Genomic DNA, 20,265 nt, shown 5'->3' with positions numbered 1-20,265 from the left:
TGGTTTCTCCCAAGGTTTTTTTCTCCATTCTGTCACCGATGGAGTTTCGGTTCCTTGCCGCTGTCGCCTCTGGCTTGCTTAGTTGGGGACACTTCATCTACAGCGATATCGTTGACTTGATTGCAAATAAATGCACAGACACTATTTAACTGAACAGAGATGACATAACTGAATCCAATGATGAACTGCCTTTAACTATCATTTTTGCATTATTGACACTGTTTTCCTAATGAATGTTGTTCAGTTGCTTTGACGCAATGTATTTTGTTTAAAGCGCTATATAAATAAAGGTGACATTGACATTGACATTGACATTGACATCAGCGAAAATATTTTAGGTTTTGCTTTTTTATTACTTTTTTTAGTTCATATAATGGTAATGGTAATGGTAATGGTACGAAACTTGGTAAAGGTTTTGGCACTTGTTATGTAAAAACAAAAATATGGAAGCCTGTTTCCATCACTGAATAAAAAAAAAATCTAAACGTTAACTGCAACTTTTCATCTCAGAATTGTTACTTTTTTTCAGAGAGTTATGATTTTACATTTCGATATTCTGAGTCACAATTACCTTTATATAAAAAAAATTATAATTATTATTCAGTGGCGGAAATGGGATTCCATACAAAAAAACAAAACAAAAAATCATGGTTTGCATAAAATGATTATAATGTAGTGGTAATGTTTGGTACTGCAGCCTAAGATTTTTTTTACATATCAACCGTAAATTTGGAACACAGTTTGAGAGGATTAAAATAATAAAGCTTTATTTATTTAGAGTTGACTTTATTCTAATCTATAAATTACTTGCTTTGACTATACTGCTGTGAAAGTCATAGTAATGTCACCAGAGATAGTCCAGCCAAAATGCTTGTTTATGCAGGAAACTTAATATGCAACTTAAAGGTCATAACACTGCTATTGCATTTTTGGCAGGAAAAAATAGCAAAGGAAACTTTCTTGTGAAGTGTGTGCTGACGTAGATTCCGGTTATGTAACACCAGTCTATAAAAAAAAAATCACTGCTAGTTTGGAGATATAAAAGACTGGAGTTCCCAAAGGGTTCTGCTCTGTTGGTTGAGTCTTTGTGGGTGTAAGCTGAAGTTGATGTGTGTTCATAATATGTGATAACACCATCCTTCTATAGCTTAAGCCCTGCAGGGGCCAGAAGGTTTCAGGGCTTCAGCGCCGTGGGTGGAATCCAACTGAAGCTTCAGCTTGAAGCACTATTACTGAGCTCAAGTCAAACTCTCACCATTAGGTGCCTCTTAACGGTGTGGGCGAAGCACATCATTCAGAAAAAGCCTTGCAGGGGTGAATTATTCTTACAGACACTTTGTTGAGTGGAGCTGTAGAGGAATGGGCTTGAAATGAAACCCACCTACTTATATAATAAGACTTGCCTACCTCTGCATTGATGTAATTCAACTTTTACATAACCCAAAACTCCCACTATAGAGTCAACCACACCCACAGAAATAAAAAATAAGCAGTTCTGGAAAGAGTGGGAATGCAGTGTTTACCATGGGAATACTGCACACAGCAACATTTGCCCTACCAACGATGTGAATTTTGGGGCGGGACTATCTTTTTGACCAACCAATGGCAGACTGGCGAAGTTTTCTGGAAACCTGTTTGAAATTAATAGTTGTGTTTGCATAGAATGCTGCAGGGATGGCAAAATGTTGTAGGCCAAAACCCACGAACAACTTAACATTTTAAAACATTGTGTCAATGTTTTTTTTTTTGTTTTTTTTTTACGAGTTTTGGGTTAATGCCTGAAATAAGGTCTGTGGTGAACAAAAGCTCAATATTACATTTAGAATCCATTAGTAATACCCCCTTGTGGTTTCTTTTAAAGCTTTTGCTTGTCTTGAAAAAGGCGGTTGCTAAAAGTAGCTAAATGGGACTACAGAGGTCGTCAGAGACATTAAACACCATCACGCTGCTTTCATAGCCTCGTTGTGGTTATTATTATGCTCTAGCAAACTATTCTAATTTGAATTTTCGGGGGAAATGTTTCTTAAATGAAGACTGGAAGAACTGGCAAAAGCTTAGTCAGGGTGATGTTGAAGTCATGCGACCGTGTGTAGCTCATTTATAGATTATCATGAAGAACAAAACGTAAGAATGTTGGTCACAGAGCCTATTTTCTGTATTATTTCAGAAATCAGAAAGAGCTTTATTACCAAGTATGTTTACACACACAAGGAATTTGACTTGGTAACCAACAACTTGGTAAACAAATTTCTTGTGTGTGTAAACATACTTGGTAATAAAGCTCTTACCTCTGCACTGTAATTCAACTTTTACATAAAAGCCAATGGAAAAATCTTATTGGGTTTTAGTCAAAATAATCTAAGGTGATGCACATCATTCTATTCTCATAATTTAATAATATTCTTGAGCTAATTTTTTGAGCGCTGATTATGTATGTTGTGTATGTAGGAAGATGTATAATATAAATACATTGTCAGCATATTACATGCACTATGTTGGCTAATTTCCTCGGGTGGTAATTTAAGTGCCTGTAGCTCTTACCTTGAGCTATTTTTGGACTTCTGGTGACCCTTCAGGCCTTATGAGATAGCAAAGCTTGCTTTTTGCACACTTCGAAATCTCAGGCCAGTAGGCCTTCCTGGTATTCTTTGCATATTGTTTCATGAAGAATGTGTACTTGTACATCCTCATTTAATGAAACAAGTGGCGCTTTCTTCACCTTTACTTTTGAATATGACTTGCCTTAGTTTATATTGCTTTTTTTCAGTTTACATGATCTAAATTATATAATATTATACCCTGTATATAGATTACGACTCACAGAGACAAAATTAATGAATGCTGATGTATTCTGGAACTAAAAACAAGTGAAGTATGTGAACAACCGACAGCCTCAGTAAACTTGAACCTTCTAAACAACCGACTGTTGTAGTTTTCCCCGACTGTTGTAGACTGTTGTAGTTTGTCCGTGGTTTGCGCGCTTCTTGGGAGTTGATGGACATCGCGCTGGCCAATAAGATCACTGTGAAATTTCAATGTGTTGCTTCTTGCATCTGATTGGTCGGTCCTTCCTTGTGGGCGAAACCGCATTTTCCGGTTTTCCTTCTTAATGCTTTCTGTGTTATAGGAATTCGGTATTAGTTTCTCATGTTCATGATCTGGATTATTGGTGAAACAATGGGGACCGTCGATCGTCATCTCAGAGTATCCGTGTGCGCCACGCTAACAGTGAACTGATCATTAGTATCGCGATCAAGAGAAAGAGAAGAAAACAATCAGCGAGCTTTCATTGTAAGAAAGCAACTTGATCTGGGGTGCGCACGCGTTTTGGAGTCTTTCTGTTGGACTTCCTTGGATATCCATATAGTTAACTTTCTCGGAAATTTACCTTTTTCATTTTGTGGTAAGTTTTTAAATCACCGTCTTTCAAAAAGCTGCCATTAGTACTTAATCACTGCTGTTTCCCATACCTAGGCTAGTGAATGTGTAATTGTGCAATCAAAAGATATACGTAAAATTAAGTTTCTAAGTTTACTTTAAAAATACATTTAGTTTACTGCATTTTTAGTTATTCATATTTGGTTCAACTGTTTCACTATTTAGATGTAGAAAGTTTATTTATTTATTTATTTATTTATTTTTTAATCCATCTGTTATTGTTTCGTTGTTGCTCATACATGTTGCACATCGTCCATCTGTGATTTTCAGTCTGGTCTGATGAGTCAGTGCCTGTTAAGTTTCGTGTAATTACACGCACTGCACCGTCTGTTTACAATCTCTTCCTTTTCATTCTGTGTATATTTGTTGTAAACTGTCACGAGCTGTTACAGAAAAGTTTGCATTTAAGTTGTTTACTATGCTTCTCCAGGGACACATTCATCCACAAAAATAATATTCAGTGCTTCATCCACTCGCTCCAAACATCTATGATTTTCTTGCTACAAAAAGGAATCCCGAATGTTAGCTGCTGACATCCTCAGTCAGCATTCACTTTCATTTAGTCTTTTTCCATACAGTGAAAGACTGTCATTCTGCTCAACACCTCCTTTACTGTTCCACGCGAGAAAGAAAAGTCATACAGGTTTGGAACAACACGAGGATGAGTAAATGATGACAGGGTTATTTTAAATCGCTTTAATGGTCGATGAATAAGGACAATCACGAGACTCGTTCGAAAGGGAAGATTCGAATGGAACGTGGTTGGTCGGTGAGTCACTGTTGTCATAGAAACATCGTTGCCAGTCAAATGAGTTGTTTTTCAGAATTTGGAACGTTTGCTTCTAAGCACGAGCACATCGGATTATTTCACGTACACTTTTATCACACAAATGAGCTATTCTTCCCTCTGTACTGTTTTTTTACATGGAGTGGGGCAAAGCAGTAGGTCTGTTTCGTAATGGAGATCAGTGGTTCAAGAAAAGACTCGTGCCATTAAACCTGCTTGACAACAAGACCCATCCTTAATCCAAATTAATGCGTTTAGTGTGAACAGTACACCTAGTATACAGGAGCTTCAGAGATTCCAGAGCAGGAGAAAAAAAAATCTTTTCTGACCTGGTAAAGGCCCTTTTGCATTTTGTTAGTTTGTTTGTGTCCTCCCAATTTGAATTGCCTTTCAAATAGCTTGAAATATCAGAAATGAACTTCTGCATTGTGCAAATAATTATAGAGTGCGCATTGGCGGATTATTGTTCCTGATTGTAAATAATGGTGTGTTCAGTTCCTTCTGGGAAGTTCATATTTGCGAGTTGGGAAGTTGTAATTACGAAGTCAAATCATGAATAAAGAATGCTTTTACATTTTCACATTGTAAATATCTAGTGCACTTTTAGTGACACTATTGCTGTTAATATCCCTGTCCAGGGTTCAACCTGAGAGAGGTTTGGGCCAGTTGTCTAAAGTGTCACTTGCTCTATTGGTGTTGTGTTGTTACTAACTGGCTTATGTCGACCGAATATGTGTGCCTTTACAACTAACAACTAAACTGAACCTGTTAACTGTCCCACTGTTTCAGCCTAGACCTGATAATAACATTTCCAACTGAAATCTGTACATCTTGGATGGTTTGAAGTTTGGACTCTTTATAAAGAAAGCACTTTGCACATTATTGAAGTCAAGTCAAGTTATAAATAGAAAATAGAGGGGGGAAATCGCTAAATATGAAAAAAGATAATATACAGTTTGTCTTGATTGGGAAAATAAATTGGGCCCACCGCTTACCCAGTGACAGTTAAAAGTTTAAACATTGTTTCCTCTGATGAGATTTTGCTTATATTGATCTTGAAAGTTCATAAGCATTAGTTAGAACGGATCGAAAAAGAAAATAAAAAAATAATTAATATTCCAAGAAATGTGTTTTTATAAACTTATCCCTCTTGTGGCTTATTAACTTATTTTAAACTGACAGCTAAATGTCAATTCAGGACAGTTAACCGCCACGTTGGGTAGTAGATAAGCAAAATATAGACTACATGCATGTATCGGTGTTCATCTGGTGGTGGGTGTTAATTTCGCACCTTGTTTCAGAGGGATGCTGCTATGCAACTTTCTTACTGGTTGACTAATGTTTTCGTCCACAGGTCCAAAATGCCACAGACAACTCCATATTCAAGCAAATTCAACCCTAGCACTTACAGCAGCAGTCATAGTCACCGCCAACCTGTGGAGGAGAACTATGGAGGTCTGCACTACCGTGATAATAAGCTTGTGTCTGGCTCTCTGGAAGCCCTGATACAGCTTTTAGTCCCTACTGTGGACTATTACCCTGATGTAAGTATACAGCATTCGCTGCCTGTGATGATTAGTAGTTGCAGGGTAAAAAAAAAGAGTTTGACTGACGCTTGAGATTTGCCTGTCATTTTTCAGAGATCATACATTTTCACCTTCCTGCTAACCTCCCGTCTCTTCCTGCATCCGTTTGAGCTCATGTCTCGTGTCTGTTACCTCTGTGTGGACCATCACAGGGTTGGAGACCCACAGACACATAAGGTAATCTTATATCACCAAATTAGTATTATGTCATAATATTATTATCTGTGCTGGAAATAAACTTGGATGTGTTGCATAACCATGTGGTAATGTCTGTTTTTGGATAATCCAGTGAATTAATTCCAGTTAACCACTGAAAGGTATTGGATGGACGCAGACCAAAAGATAAAATTATTCATAACAAATGACTGAATAAGTCATTAATCTGTGTAAAAGCACATTCACATTCTGAACACTTGAACAAAAGATTCAAAGTCATACATAATAAATGATAACCACGTTTGAATATTTTTTTAAATAGCCGATACACACACACACACACCTGTGTGACAACTCATGAATCAATTCTATTTTAATATGCCAAAATATCAGCAATGCCATGTGACACAACACATTAAAACTAAATCACTTCCATTAGGGGTTTAAATCTTTGGGTTCGTAGCAAATGCATTAAAGGGATAATTCTGTCATCATTTACCCACCCTCATCTAGTTTCTGTCTTCTGTTGAACACATAAGAAGATGTTTTGAAGAATGTTGGCAACCAAAGCATACCATGGAAGTCAATGGGGACCTGAAAATGTTTGGTTACCAACGTTCTTCACAATATCTTCCTCTGTGTTTAACAGAAGAAAGAAACTCATATAGGTTTGGAACAACATGAGGGTGAGTATATGATTATAACATTTAAATTTTTTAGGTAAAGGTCAGGTTTAGGATCTCTGGTTTTTAATTGAATCTAACCATTTTCCATATTGATTCACTATTTACCCATTACTATTTTAAATGCATTCATTGAATCATTTGAATACTTTCCCTTTTTATATATAAAAAAAATGCCCTGGCTCTTCCAAGCTTTATAATGACAGTGAATGGGTGTTGAGTTAAAAAAAAAAAAAACTGCATCCATCCATAATAAAAAGTGCTCCACATGGCTCCACGGGTTTAATAAATGCCTTCTGAAGTTAATAGATGCATTAATTTAAATATTGATATTTAAAACTTTATAAAGCCCGTAATCACTAGCTTCTGCTAACTGTCTTACGCACATTCATGAGAGAGTGGTGTTTGTGAGTGACGAATGTGAAAGCACAGAGAAGAGAGCAAAACACTGGTCGGGAGTTGGAAGTAAAAAAAAAAAAAAAAAAATGTTGAAGGATTTCAATATAAACCAAGAGGACACTGGTTTTCCTTTGCTGTAAACAAAATTTGGTACTCGTGAGAGTCGTGTCACTTCAGAAGGCCTTTATTAACCCCACGGAGCTGTGTGGAGCACTTTTTTATGATGGATGGATGCCCTTTATTTTGCTTCAAAATCTCAACACCCATTCACTGCCATTATACAGCTTGGAAAAGTCAGGACAACTCCAAAACAGCTCCAATTGCATTCGTCTGAAAAAAGAAAGTCATATACACCTAGGATGGCTTGACTGAGTAAATTTTCGGATGAACTATCCTTTTAAAAATATTTATTTAATATACAATCACTATCATAATAGAAAAGTGATTTTTTTTCAATGTGGGTTTTTTGTGCATTTAAATTGACGTTACTAAAATAAACTTGATAATGATACTTGATACTTGATGTTAGATTTTAGTAAACCGATTATTTAGTAGATATTACCTAATAGCTACTGTCTTGTAGCAAACCATAGGTGATTCAGTGCTAAATTGTCTTGCTTTAATCCACAGAAGAGAATACGGGAAATAGCACCGAAAATCGTGCAGCTGCTCACAGAATGGACCGAGACCTTTCCGTATGACTTCAGGGATGAGCCCATGATGCGCAGCCTCAAAGAGATGACCCATCGTCTTGCCTTCGGAGATGAGGTCAGCAGAGATGATCCTCATGATCTAGCAGAAACATCATGATTGCATCATGTTATTGTTTGTTTTTAAACTTCTTGTTTTTTAGCTGAATCTTGAATAAATGAACCGTGACATATTGACTAAATTCTAAATGCTTTTGTATTGGGGTATCCCTATATTGGACAACAACATTGCATGGTTATGGGGCCAAATGCAAATGCGTTGGATTTGCATATACGCTGTTTGGCTTCAAACCCTCTGACCTATTTCCTTTTTGCTCAAGCTGTGATATCAGCAACACTGCTTACAGTTACCAAATATTATTTTTGGCTCCAGTCATGAATGGATAATATAATGCTGACGTAGGAAATGGTTGTGTTGTTTTTAACTAGCTCTCACGGAGGGCCATGCAGAGACTCATTCAGCGCCTCTTACGCAAACTGACCACCCTCGGACAGTACGAAGAGTCTCTGGCGACATCCAGCGCCACTGCCGCCGCCATGGACAGACCGCTCGCCCTCAAGTCCAAACAGCAGTTAGTACGCAGAGACGAGTGCGTTTTGAACCTATGCGATGACCCTTTTGTCTTCGCCCAACAGCTGACACACATTGAGATGGTGAGTGACATCAAGGTTCACTCTGATTGGCTGTCAGTATTGTTGTTCTGTAGTTCATGGTTCAGTATTAAATGGTTTGCACAAAAATTATAATTTGCTGCAAATGAACTCACCATCAGGCCATTCAAGATCTAGATTAGTTTGTTTCTTCATCAGAACAGATTTGGAGAAATACAGCATTACTTCACTTGTTTACCAGTGGATGCTCTGCAGTGAATGGGTGCCGTCAGAATGAGAGTCCAAACAGCTGATAAAAACATCATAATAATCCACATGAATCTTGTCCCATCAGTTAATGTCAATTAATGTGAAATGAAAAGCTGTGTGTTTGCAAGAAACAAATCCATTAAGAAGTTTACAAAAACTTCAAAACTTTGCTTTCCGCCAAAATATGAGTCCATAATCCATAATTTAGTCTTAACGATGGATTTGTTTCTTACAAACACTCAGCTTTTCTCTTCACAAGACTTGAACTGATGTACTTGAGTGGTGTGGATTATTGTGATGTTTTTATCAGCTGTTAGGACTCTCATTCTGACGGCACCCATTCACTGCAGAGGATCCACTGGTGAGCAAGTGATGCAATGCTACATTTGTCCAAATATATACTGGAGAAGAAATAAACTCATCTACATCTTGGTTTCAAGTTTTCAGCAATTTGTTATTACCAGATAAACTACTCCTTTAAACCTGCTCTCATGTTTTCTGCATGCAGGAGAGACTCAGTTATATTGGCCCTGAAGAATTTGTTCGAGCGTTTGCTAAGAAAAGACCCTCGGACAACCATAAGGTAAGCCTGGTCACACAGCTGTAGTCAAAGATTACGTAAGACACTGTAAAAATAGAAACCGAATGGGCACAGATAAAGAAGCAGCTTGACAGTTGAAATGTTGTCCTTCAGAGTTTCTTCAGCAAAAGAAAAGCAAGTAACCTTGAGGCTTACGTTGAATGGTTCAACAGACTGAGCTACCTGATAGCCACAGAAATTTGCATGGTGAGTACACCTGTAATCTATTTTTGGGGGAAAAAAGCAAAGCAGTGCTATCAGGCAAAAATCTTTTTTATTTTGTTGTTGTTGTTGATGTCAAAGGTTGTGTAACCACTCTGTCCCTTGTATAATTCTGAGCCTGTGTGGTTCAATTTGTCACTTTTGAATGTTCCAAATGTGTTGGTTTGCTACTTCATTTCCAATGCAAAATCTGCATCTTAAAGCAAAACCAATTGAAAGCAATGCTCTGTGTAACCGCGCATGATTGCAATCACTGACAATCACATGCTTCCCTCTGCTGGTTTGTCTTCAGCCAGTGAAGAAGAAACACAGAGCAAGAGTGCTGGAGTTCTTTATAGACGTGGCACAGGAATGCTTCAACATTGGCAACTTCAACTCATTAATGGCTATTATTAGTGAGTACATATTGAATTGTATTGTCACTAACTATTAATTTTAAATGCAGCTTTGGAAATACAGTTTCTTAGCCACAGTCTTGATTTGCATTGTTAACAATGTTTTACTCTGTAGCTGGAATGAACATGAACCCTGTATCCAGACTGAAGAAAACCTGGAATAAAGTCAACACAGACAAGTTTGACATCCTGGTGGTAAGGAAAGCTGTTATGAGTCAGAGAGAAAGAAACGGTAGTCCGAGACCATCGTCTAATTTAAACCTGGAAATACACAACATTTCAAGATTTTATAAAAAGAAAAAAACATTAAGATAAAATTAAGGTATATTTAAAAAGTCTGCACCATTTCTCTTGTCACCACACAATTTGTGACAATGTATTGTGCACAAATTAAGTTTATTTAAATTGCAATTGCGTTAGAAAATTAAAAAAATGCAATTTTGTTACAAATGATTTCAAACTTTTAGACCTCACTATATATGGATGCTTTAATTTATACATGGTTTTTCTATCAACACAGTTAATTTTGCTGGTTATTTTGATTTCTTAGCACCAAATGGACCCATCTAGCAACTTCTACAGCTACCGCACTGCATTGCGAGGAGCGACTCAGAGGTCTAGTACAGCACACACAAGCCAAGAAATGGTAATTTCGTGTGCTTTTTATACAACACTTTACATCAGTTCACATGAATTCCATGTGAATTTAATATGAATGCACTCTTCTTGTCTTTCAGATTGTCATCCCCTTCTTTAGCTTGTTCATAAAGGATATCTACTTCCTGAATGAAGGATGTGTCAATAGATTACCTAACGGCCACATCAATTTTGAGGTAAGTTGACATTTAATATTCTATAAAACTGAATCACTTGGTTATCTAGTTGCTTGGAAAATAAAGCTTTTCTTTACTCTTATGACAGAAATTTTGGGAGTTGGCCAAGCATGTGAGTGAGTTTCTATCCTGGAGGCAGGTGATCTGTCCTTTTGAGAGGGACAGGAAAACCCTGCAGTATCTCATCAGCGCACCAGTGTTCAGTGAAGATGGTGAGCCGGGGTTTTTTAAATTAATTTTTTTATTAATCTTGCTCTTAGAAAACTAGATGGTGAAGTTGCTGTAGTTGGTTTGCAAAAAGAAAGAAACGACCAATCACAATTAAGTATTTAGTAATAGTAATAATCTACATGTATTTACTGTAGGGTTATGATTACAGTTAGTTGCATGTATGCATTATTTATTGCTATAGCATGTAAATGTAACCGTTACATTACAGTAAAGTGGTACCAATATTTCTTTACATTTAAAATAGTTTTTGGTGAATTAATTGGGTTAATGGAATAAATGTGTTTTGTGTTGTGTTGCAGAGCTCCAGCTCGCTTCATATGAGAGTGAAGGTCCTGAAAACAATCTGGAGCGGGACACCCGCCGTTCACTCAGGTTTGACATTAAGTTATCATTTTTAAATAACATTGACTTGCCTCTACTATAAATGCAGACTCAATTTAATTTCTCGTTTGTCTCTCATTGCTGCAGGTCGTCCCTCAGTAGAATGTGAACGGTGAATTTGGGATCGTGTCCTAACACAAGAACACTGCACTGAAGACTTTGAAGGACTTTTCTAATCATTTCACTTTTCTGTGGTTTCATCGCTGAAATTGAGGCTGGATTCTCATTGTGACAGTAACACTATGCTAAAGGAAACATACTCATCTCATTTACCTCAAGTACCTTAATGAAATGTGTTATTAACATGCTATAGATCTCCTGAGTGAATTGAGAGCATGTCGCTGGCTGACCTGTTCTACGATTACATTCTCTCTTTTTTGCTTTTTGGTAAGTGGTATTAATAGTTTGTGTACTGAACATATTTGAACAATATTAAGAAAAGATATTTTTATGTGTATTATAGTTTCATGTGATCAGTGTGTATGTTTCCCTATAAATGATCGCTGAATTAAGCTGATTCTTCTGTGTCACTATTTATTTTCTCTTTTCATTCATATAGGAGGTTTATTATTGTTATTATCTATTCATAAGTGAGGATTAGTCAGTTGGTGGTGTAGAGATTGATGGCAAGTAAAAAAGTGCTTTTGCGCCACCTAGTGGTCAAACTATTGTTGCTGCTACTAGGACCTGTGGTGACCAGTTTAGATAAACGTGCATTTTTTTTTAACCATTTCAGTGAACGTATACAAAAAGAATGTTCTCTGGGATTATTTCACACACACACACCAAGGTGGAATTGAATGCTGTTTCTCCGTTAAAATGTTATTATTTAGTTATATGATACAAAAAAGTTGCTTAAAAAAACTTTTATTTAAAGAACAATAAAACTGTCAACATCAAATAGTGCTCTAACAGCACAAATTCATGGTACAGCTGTTTACAAATTGTATTTATCTCGTTTCTTTAAATAAATTACAGCATAACACAAGTCGCACCACAAGTAAAATGCAATGTGTTATTAAAAACGGTATTTTCATTTTAGATTTCTTAAACATTTATTTCATAATTGAAAAAGTATCTAATAAATCTAAATATTAAACATTCTGTTTTAAGTTTAATAAGCGATGCCCCTCTACATTTCCTGTTGATAGTATTGGCATTGTCTAATATAAAAAAATATAACAATACATAATACCACAAAATATATGAGAAGTTTTTTTTTGTTTGGTTTTTTTTTTTTTTAAACATGAGCTTATGTATGAGAAGACACGTGACGTGAGAGGTGATGACGCTCTCTAAATGTTTCGTTACATATGGGACACTTCAGCCTCTCATCTGACAGCGCCCTCTTGTGGTGGGACGTCATGTGTTGCACCAGGACTGATGTCATATGGAAAGAAAGGTTACATTTCGCACACAGGTTCTGGAGAGGTAGACCGAGAGAAGAGAGATGGGGGGTCAGTAGCGACTGCAGACGAGCAGCATGTGGACGCTGCAGCCGGGAGGTCCTGGACCAAAGGTTTGCGCTGTCAAGAAGAACCAAGTGTTTTGGAAGATCCATGTTAAGATAAGCAGAGCTGTGGAAGTTGAGTTGGAGAATGCTGGGGTGGACAGACGTCCGGTTAGGGATGAGGTCACTGGGAAAACTGGCTGACATCAGCGGGATATCAGGCATGGTGTGAGGAGGTTGCATGAATGCGCTCTTCTTGTTCTTGACAACTTGAACATCTTTTGACACTGGTGAATGCAGACTTTGTCGCTGTTGTTCTAGATTTCAAATCCTGTTTGTCTGGGTCTGTCCTGCAGTTGTCATGGCATTGTGGTTGGCTGCACGAAGAATTCTGGCCCTCACTGAAAGGCTTTTTGCTGGCAGATGACCAGGAACATCTATTCACCCCATTAACACAAAACCTTTTCACAAATACCTTTTCATCCCCATGGGTGTCCAAAGATGACGCTTCGCCATCACTCTCGTCTGTGTCTGATTCAAGAGAACGTCTTCTTTTAGCGCTCTTTGCATCTGCAGGACGATTGTTCTTGCAGTTCTCCTGCTCTCGTGCTAAATTGTGGACGTTTGTGGTAGGTTTGAGTTCCTTGGAGAAGCTTGTGTGCCAACAGAGGGAACTCAAAGAGAAAACTGTTTGCATTGAGAGCAACTGAAACCTATAAGAGAAAGACAATATACATTCAGTAATGAACATGTATGAAACAATTCGTTCAAAAACACTGATGCATTCATGAACGAAGCAAGTGACTTTATTAGTGAATCATTGAATTATTAATTTAACTGATATATATATAAACACTGATTCTGAAACACTGCATTTAAAATAATTTGGTCATATAAATAATATGTAATGCATTGAAACCTTTAGTATTGTTTTTCTCTGTGCTGAGGTCAAGCAGTTTGGTTAGATCTCTGCCATACCAAACTAAAAGCTCTGTGTTTTCAGGAATATCCTTAAAGGCTCTGAAAAATAGATGTCCGTTCTTCATATACAGGTATGCCTCTGGATTTTGTTCCTCTGCATTCCTGGCTGACTGAATCATCTGCAGACATTGGCTGGATGTTGATGGGTCCATCTGAACAGTGCAAAAGAACGTCCTTAATATCTAAAAGTTCATAGGGCCTACATTTACAATTTGTAATACAACGAATATGAATCACATACTTCAAAATAGCCTAAAGGGTAGATACCTTTTCTTCTAGATACAGTTTTAGATTTTAAATATTTAAAGGAAAATTTGTCAAATGTAAAATTGTAAACAGGAGGTTCCTGTGCCGATTTATGACAACATGCCCCGCTGTAAAGTGTCCAAATGTAACGTGTGTTGAATGTACTCTATCTCTACAGGCAATAATGGTAAAAATAGCTTCTTTATAGCAAAGGTATATGTCCTATATGCAGCATTCAGAAATACATTTTAATCCTAAGAAATATTCACGCGTAAAAGCGTGACAACCAGCCCCGGTCTATAAATCATTTATAATTATAGCGCGCGCATACCTGCAGCACAGGCGGTCTCTCGTGTGTCCGAGCACTTGCAGGCGTTGAAAGCGATCTGTCAGAGCGGGAGGTGTGTGTTAGAGCACATGGACCGAGCACAGCTCCTGCAGGCACGGCTCGAGAGCTGCTGATGCTGCTCAGCACATAACCTTACAGTCTATGCACATAACGCGCTCTTCCCTCTGGATCTGACACAACATTTTCAAATTCACTTTCTGTTCATAAACGCATCTTACCAGTTTTATCTTAAGCACAGGCTATAAAATCCTCTCCGTTGTCTTGGTGTGAGTTGGATGCTCTGAGCGATGATTTCTAAATTATGAATGCAATCATTTATCTGAGGGGGAAACAATGACGAGACTCCGCCCCCGAACCTCCGGACCTGTCCTGCTCCCTCTGTGCTCTTAGCCTTATCCCTAACATGAGTCGTTCTGGTTCAGTGTCGCTTGATTTCTGAGCACTGATCTTTGGCTCACACGTCTAACATGAGATCGCTGAGATGAGCTCGTTACGGTCATGTTAAGAGCAGTGCGCTCAGGCGAGAGTCTCTCTCTCTATACAGACTTGATTATGAATGAAAAGTGTTTTCTGAAATGCGCTATATATATATATATATATATATATATATATATATATATATATATATATATGTTATCATTGATTTATTTGATTTACTGCACTGCTCACTTTCCATGTTGCAAACAAGCACATTACACGTTTCATAACAGTGCTAAAATCATTGTTGGCATAACATGTCTGATTAAATCATCTAAAAAACATATTTACATTTTTAAAACCTATTTTCAAATGGTTAATTTTCAAATGTACCATTTATAGTTTCTGACCTCTGACCTTTGTGAAGGGTTTAAATACTGTTATATATATCATATATATAAATATATATATATTATAAAAAATGTATCGTGATTAATTGCATTATTGTCTGTGATTAATCGCATGTGATGAACAAAACTAATAATGCATTCAAAAGTAGTGTATTGTGCACTTTTTTCATTGAAAAGTAGCCCAACTACTAAATGAACAAAGCTGTAATAACATTTGGTTCGCAAATAATTTAAACAAATAAGGTGCTTTTTACAGCAATGTTCCTTTTACATAGTAGCAGTTAAAATATTTATTGTAGCCTAAATCTCAACTTATTTATTAGAATTAACATTAATGTAATTAAATTTAATATAACACAAGCTATTTGTCACTGCCAGGACATTAACGTTTTTATAGAAAATATTTTATAGTTTTTTTTTATAGAAAAACTAGTTATAGGCTACTCAAGAGTCCAGAGCCTTGATCAAAACATTATAACAGGCAGTGTTGGGAAGGTTACTTTGGAAATGTAATAGGTTACAGATTACAAGTTACCCTATTTAAAATGTAATAGTAGTGTAACTTTTTCAATTACTTTATTAAAGTAATGTAACTAATTACTTTTGAGTACTTTTTGATTACTTTTCTAAATATGTGAAAATTAAAGAATAATAAATAAAAGCATATACATCAACTTAAATACAGTTATCTAATAAGCATGTGACGTATTCTGTGTACTAAACTCCTGAAACATTGGTGTTTTTTTTAAACTTATGTCTCTGTATATGATGATAGTTTTCTCAAAATAAGTAAAATGTACATGAAGTGACACAGAGCAGTTCTAGAAATGATGTTTATGTGCTCGTGTACTCCTATATTGAGATGGCAGAGGTTGAAAACACTGCGAGCTTCAGTCCTATGTGTAGTAAATGAAACCATGTCTTTGCCATTAATTTACAGGAAGGGCGGACTGGGAAAAAAATTCAGACTGGAAAATTCTAACTCATACAAACAAATTCATGGACAAAACTATTTTTTGGACCTGACATAAAAAATGTTTAAATCTTTTATTTGGGGACATGCAAAATAATTAAAAGTTCTCTCCTGAACTGCACCTTCATTTCCATTTTTCTCTTCAGTTTCTTTATTTTGCCCTGTTATCCATCTCTCTCATGACTTTAATACTCAAGATTGAACAAAACTATACTTTACAATACAATACTCTACAATACTACAATATCTTTATAGAAAATCCTAATAGTGTACACGAGTCATGTTTTTCCCTTACAAAAAATTACCATGCTTTTATTAGCCTATATAAAAGTAAAATAACCTTGTTTTTTTTTTTTTTTTTTTGCAAATGGATTTGTATTTATTTTTAAATAAATACATTTGTAAAATAATTTTACATTTTTGGTTATCACAGTTAAACAATAGTAACCATTTTCTCTGGATTTATAGTTAAATATTAAAAATGTTAATTTTCGTAAGGGTTGTGTTGTTGTCTGTCGTAGCTCCCCCTAAACCTATAATAAAAAATCGGGATTTTTTTTCAGCTAAATTACTACTGTAACATTACAACAGATAATAATGATGTCCTATATATAGTATTTTGAGTGATGACTGATGAGCAACGTGCTGCTGCTTGATTAAATAAATAAAAAAACAAAGACAAAAAAGCATCTTTACAGATGAAACTGACCTGAAACCCTGAACAGGAGTTCTGCTTCTCTGCTCCAGCTGTGCGCTTCCACACTCCACTCTCTCTCTCTCTCTCTCTCTCTCTCTCTCTCTCTCTCTCTCTCTCTCTCTCTCTCTCTCTCTCTCTCTCTCTCTCTCGCATTGATTACTCTGAGTCTGATCCAAACCGTTTGGCGGAGGCGCGGAGAGCGCGCGAGTCATGACTAACAATTCATGACTTATTAGAGATTTAATTATCAAATGGCGGATTCGCAAATGATCGCTTTAGTACATTCGGCAGGCAATTATACAAGAATGATATTAAAAAGTGGGGCAAAATCGGCTGCCAGGCCACCGGGAATTGTCCCGGTTCTCCCGGTGTCCAGTCCTTGCCTGATTTCCACAGACACGCAGAATGTGATATATTGCATTTTTGGGGCTTTATATTCACAGACACTAGTCGATGTCATGTTTTGATTAAAGTGTACTGACCTACTTTTGATTTAGTCATCCAAAATGTGGCATATTCCGTCCCCGTTAGGCATTTCGTTTTTATGACTGGATTCTACGAACCAGACTGTATTTCCGCAACCCGGAAATTATTAGGGCGGTATGTCTCAGAATAGTCAGTGCAATTTGGGAAAGAAATCAGTTAAATCTGTATGTGGATGTGTGTAAATATTCAAATGTAATCCCCTTTGTAATCGTTAAAAATTTCATAAGTAACTGTAATTTAATTACTCATTTTTTCGTAGTTACTGTAACTAATTACAGTTACAATAATTTTGTAATTAAATTACGTAACGCCGTTACATGTAACTAGTTACTCCCCAACACTGATAACAGGCATCTTCTTATAAGAGACCTGCACGATCGCGGGACCCATCGCAGCAGAGTGCGGAGCGGGACAACACTTGATGTGCGCGGGTAGACTCATGTGCGGGATGCAGGAGAATAATTAGGGTGTGCTCACACTAGGACATCTTAACCCCCAAATCTGGTTCATTTGACTAGTGTGATCGCTCCGTTTAGCAGTCTCTGGCTCGGTTGGAAAAGGTGGGCCAGAGCAATTTTAACAGTATGACAGTATGTAATCCAAGATACAAACAAAAACAAACATGTATCAGTGGCTGCAGTGGCTTTAAGAAAACATGGCATATTCTCAGAAGAAGTGAAAAAGACTGGAAGCTGGAAGAGTCAGATGGCAAAAAGAGGTTCATTTGGGTGGAAACCTGACTACAGGCGTTAAACAAATAAACACTACATAAACAGTTCAAACAAATAAATTCCTACTGTAACATTACAACAGGTAATAATGGTGTCCTTTATATAGTATTTTGAGTGATGACTGATGAGCAACGTGCTGCTGCTTGATTAAATAAATAAAAAAATAAAGACAAAAAAGTGACCTGAAACCCTGAACAGTAGTTCTGCTTCTCTGCTCCAGCTGTGCGCTCCACTCCACTCCACACAAATGATCGCTTTAGTACATTCGGCAGGCAATTATACAATAATGATATTAAATAGTGGGGCAAAATCGGCTGCCAGGCCACCGGGAAATGTCCCGGTTCTCCCGGTGTCCAGCCCACACCTGATTTCGACAGACACGCATTTTTGGGGCTTTATACAACCCGAATTCCGGAAAAGCTGGGACGTTTTTTAAATGTTAATAAAATGAAAACTAAAGGAATTTCAAATCACATGAGCCAATATTTTATTCACAATAGAACATAGATAATGTAGCAAATGTTTAAACTGAGAAATTTTACACTTTTATCCACTTAATTAGCTCATTTAAAATTTAATGCCTGCTACAGGTCTCAAAAAAGTTGGCACGGGGGCAACAAATGGCTAAAAAAGCAAGCAGTTTTGAAAAGATTCAGCTGGGAGAACATCTAGTGATTAATTAAGTTAATTGATATCAGGTCTGTAACATGATTAGCTATAAAAGCTTTGTCTTAGAGAAGCAGAGTCTCTCAGAAGTAAAGATGGGCAGAGGCTCTCCAATCTGTGAAAGACTGCGTAAAACAATTGTGGAAAACTTTAAAAACAATGTTCCTCAACGTCAAATTGCAAAGGCTTTGCAAATCTCATCATCTACAGAGCATAACATCATCAAAAGATTCAGAGAAACTGGAGAAATCTCTGTGCGTAAGGGACAAGGCCGGAGACCTTTATTGGATGCCCGTGGTCTTCGGGCTCTCAGACGACACTGCATCACTCATCGGCATGATTGTGTCAATGACATTACTAAATGGGCCCAGGAATACTTTCAGAAACCACTGTCGGTAAACACAATCCGCCGTGCCATCAGCAGATGCCAACTAAAGCTCTATCATGCAAAAAGGAAGCCATATGCGAACATGGTCCAGAAGCGCCGTCATGTCCTGTGGGCCAAGGCTCATTTAAAATGGACTACTTCAAAGTGGAATAGTGTTTTATGGTCAGACGAGTCCAAATTTGACATTCTTGTTGGAAATCACGGACGCCGTGTCCTCCGGGCTAAAGAGGAGGGAGACCTTCCAGCATGTTATCAGCGTTCAGTTCAAAAGCCAGCATCTCTGATGGTATGGGGGTGCATAAGTGCATACGGTATGGGCAGCTTGCATGTTTTGGAAGGCTCTGTGAATGCTGAAAGGTATATAAAGGTTTTAGAGCAACATATGCTTCCCTCCAAACAACGTCTATTTCAGGGAAGGCCTTGTTTATTTCAGCAGGACAATGCAAAACCACATACTGCAGCTATAACAACAGCATGGCTTCGTCGTAGAAGAGTCCGGGTGCTAACCTGGCCTGCCTGCAGTCCAGATCTTTCACCTATAGAGAACATTTGGCGCATCATTAAACGAAAAATACATCAAAGACGACCACGAACTCTTCAGCAGCTGGAAATCTATATAAGGCAAGAATGGGACCAAATTCCAACAGCAAAACTCCAGCAACTCATAGCCTCAATGCCCAGACGTCTTCAAACTGTTTTGAAAAGAAAAGGAGATGCTACACCATGGTAAACATGCCCCGTCCCAACTATTTTGAGACCTGTAGCAGAAATCAAAATTGAAATGAGCTTATTTTGTGCATAAAATTGTAAACTTTCTCAGTTTAAACATTTGCAATGTTATCTATGTTCTATTGTGAATAAAATATTGGCTCATGTGATTTGAAAGTCTTTAAGTTTTCATTTTATTAAAATTTAAAAAACGTCCCAACTTTTCCGGAATTCGGGTTGTAAAAAGCAGTCACATTAGTTTTATTAAAGCTGGTGGAACAGGACATGCTGGTGGCTTGAGGTCGGTGAACAGACAATGTGTTGTTGCGTTCAAGGAGGAGGTGAGCCAATCTTTTCCCTCCATATTAATGGCATCCCATCCATCTGGATATTTGCAGCCATATCTGCTGGCCACTTCGTATGCAAATTTGACAGACAGAGTTGGGTCGAGAATCTAGCCGGAACTGGCTCAAGTGTATTTTGCTATCTGGGTATTCTTAG

The 20,265-nt window shown here is 37.3% G+C and overlaps 1 protein-coding gene across 2 annotated transcripts; it reads left to right on the top strand.

Annotated features, from left to right (window-relative positions):
* The first annotated feature begins 2,442 nt into the window (after positions 1 to 2,442).
* On the top strand, positions 2,443 to 11,779 carry LOC132132410 (ras-GEF domain-containing family member 1B-B-like). 2 transcript variants are annotated; one of them, XM_059544776.1, is made up of 14 exons: positions 2,443 to 2,641; positions 5,580 to 5,769; positions 5,866 to 5,988; positions 7,680 to 7,817; positions 8,189 to 8,413; positions 9,129 to 9,203; positions 9,315 to 9,407; positions 9,715 to 9,817; positions 9,933 to 10,012; positions 10,368 to 10,463; positions 10,555 to 10,650; positions 10,739 to 10,862; positions 11,181 to 11,253; positions 11,350 to 11,779. In XM_059544776.1, exons 2-14 carry the CDS (start codon positions 5,587 to 5,589, stop codon positions 11,369 to 11,371), a joined length of 1,431 nt encoding a protein of 476 aa, XP_059400759.1. In that variant the 5' UTR covers positions 2,443 to 2,641; positions 5,580 to 5,586; the 3' UTR covers positions 11,372 to 11,779. The 2 variants fall into 2 exon arrangements, with proteins under 2 accessions (XP_059400759.1, XP_059400758.1); XM_059544775.1 differs by lacking the exon at positions 2,443 to 2,641 and adding an exon at positions 2,977 to 3,403.
* Positions 11,780 to 20,265: the final 8,486 nt, after the last annotated feature.

This window comes from Carassius carassius, chromosome 49, assembly GCF_963082965.1.
Source record: "Carassius carassius chromosome 49, fCarCar2.1, whole genome shotgun sequence".
NCBI lineage: Eukaryota > Metazoa > Chordata > Actinopteri > Cypriniformes > Cyprinidae > Carassius > Carassius carassius.
This window is presented reverse-complemented; position numbering and strand designations above follow the sequence as displayed.

Coding starts and splice junctions, on each gene's coding strand:
- LOC132132410 (XM_059544776.1), top strand. CDS start 5,587: ATGCCACAGACAACTCCATATTCAAGCAAATTCAACCCTAGCACTTAC. Junction 5,770..5,865: donor CTGTGGACTATTACCCTGAT/GTAAGTATACAG, acceptor GTCATTTTTCAG/AGATCATACATTTTCACCTT. Junction 10,013..10,367: donor ACAAGTTTGACATCCTGGTG/GTAAGGAAAGCT, acceptor TTGATTTCTTAG/CACCAAATGGACCCATCTAG.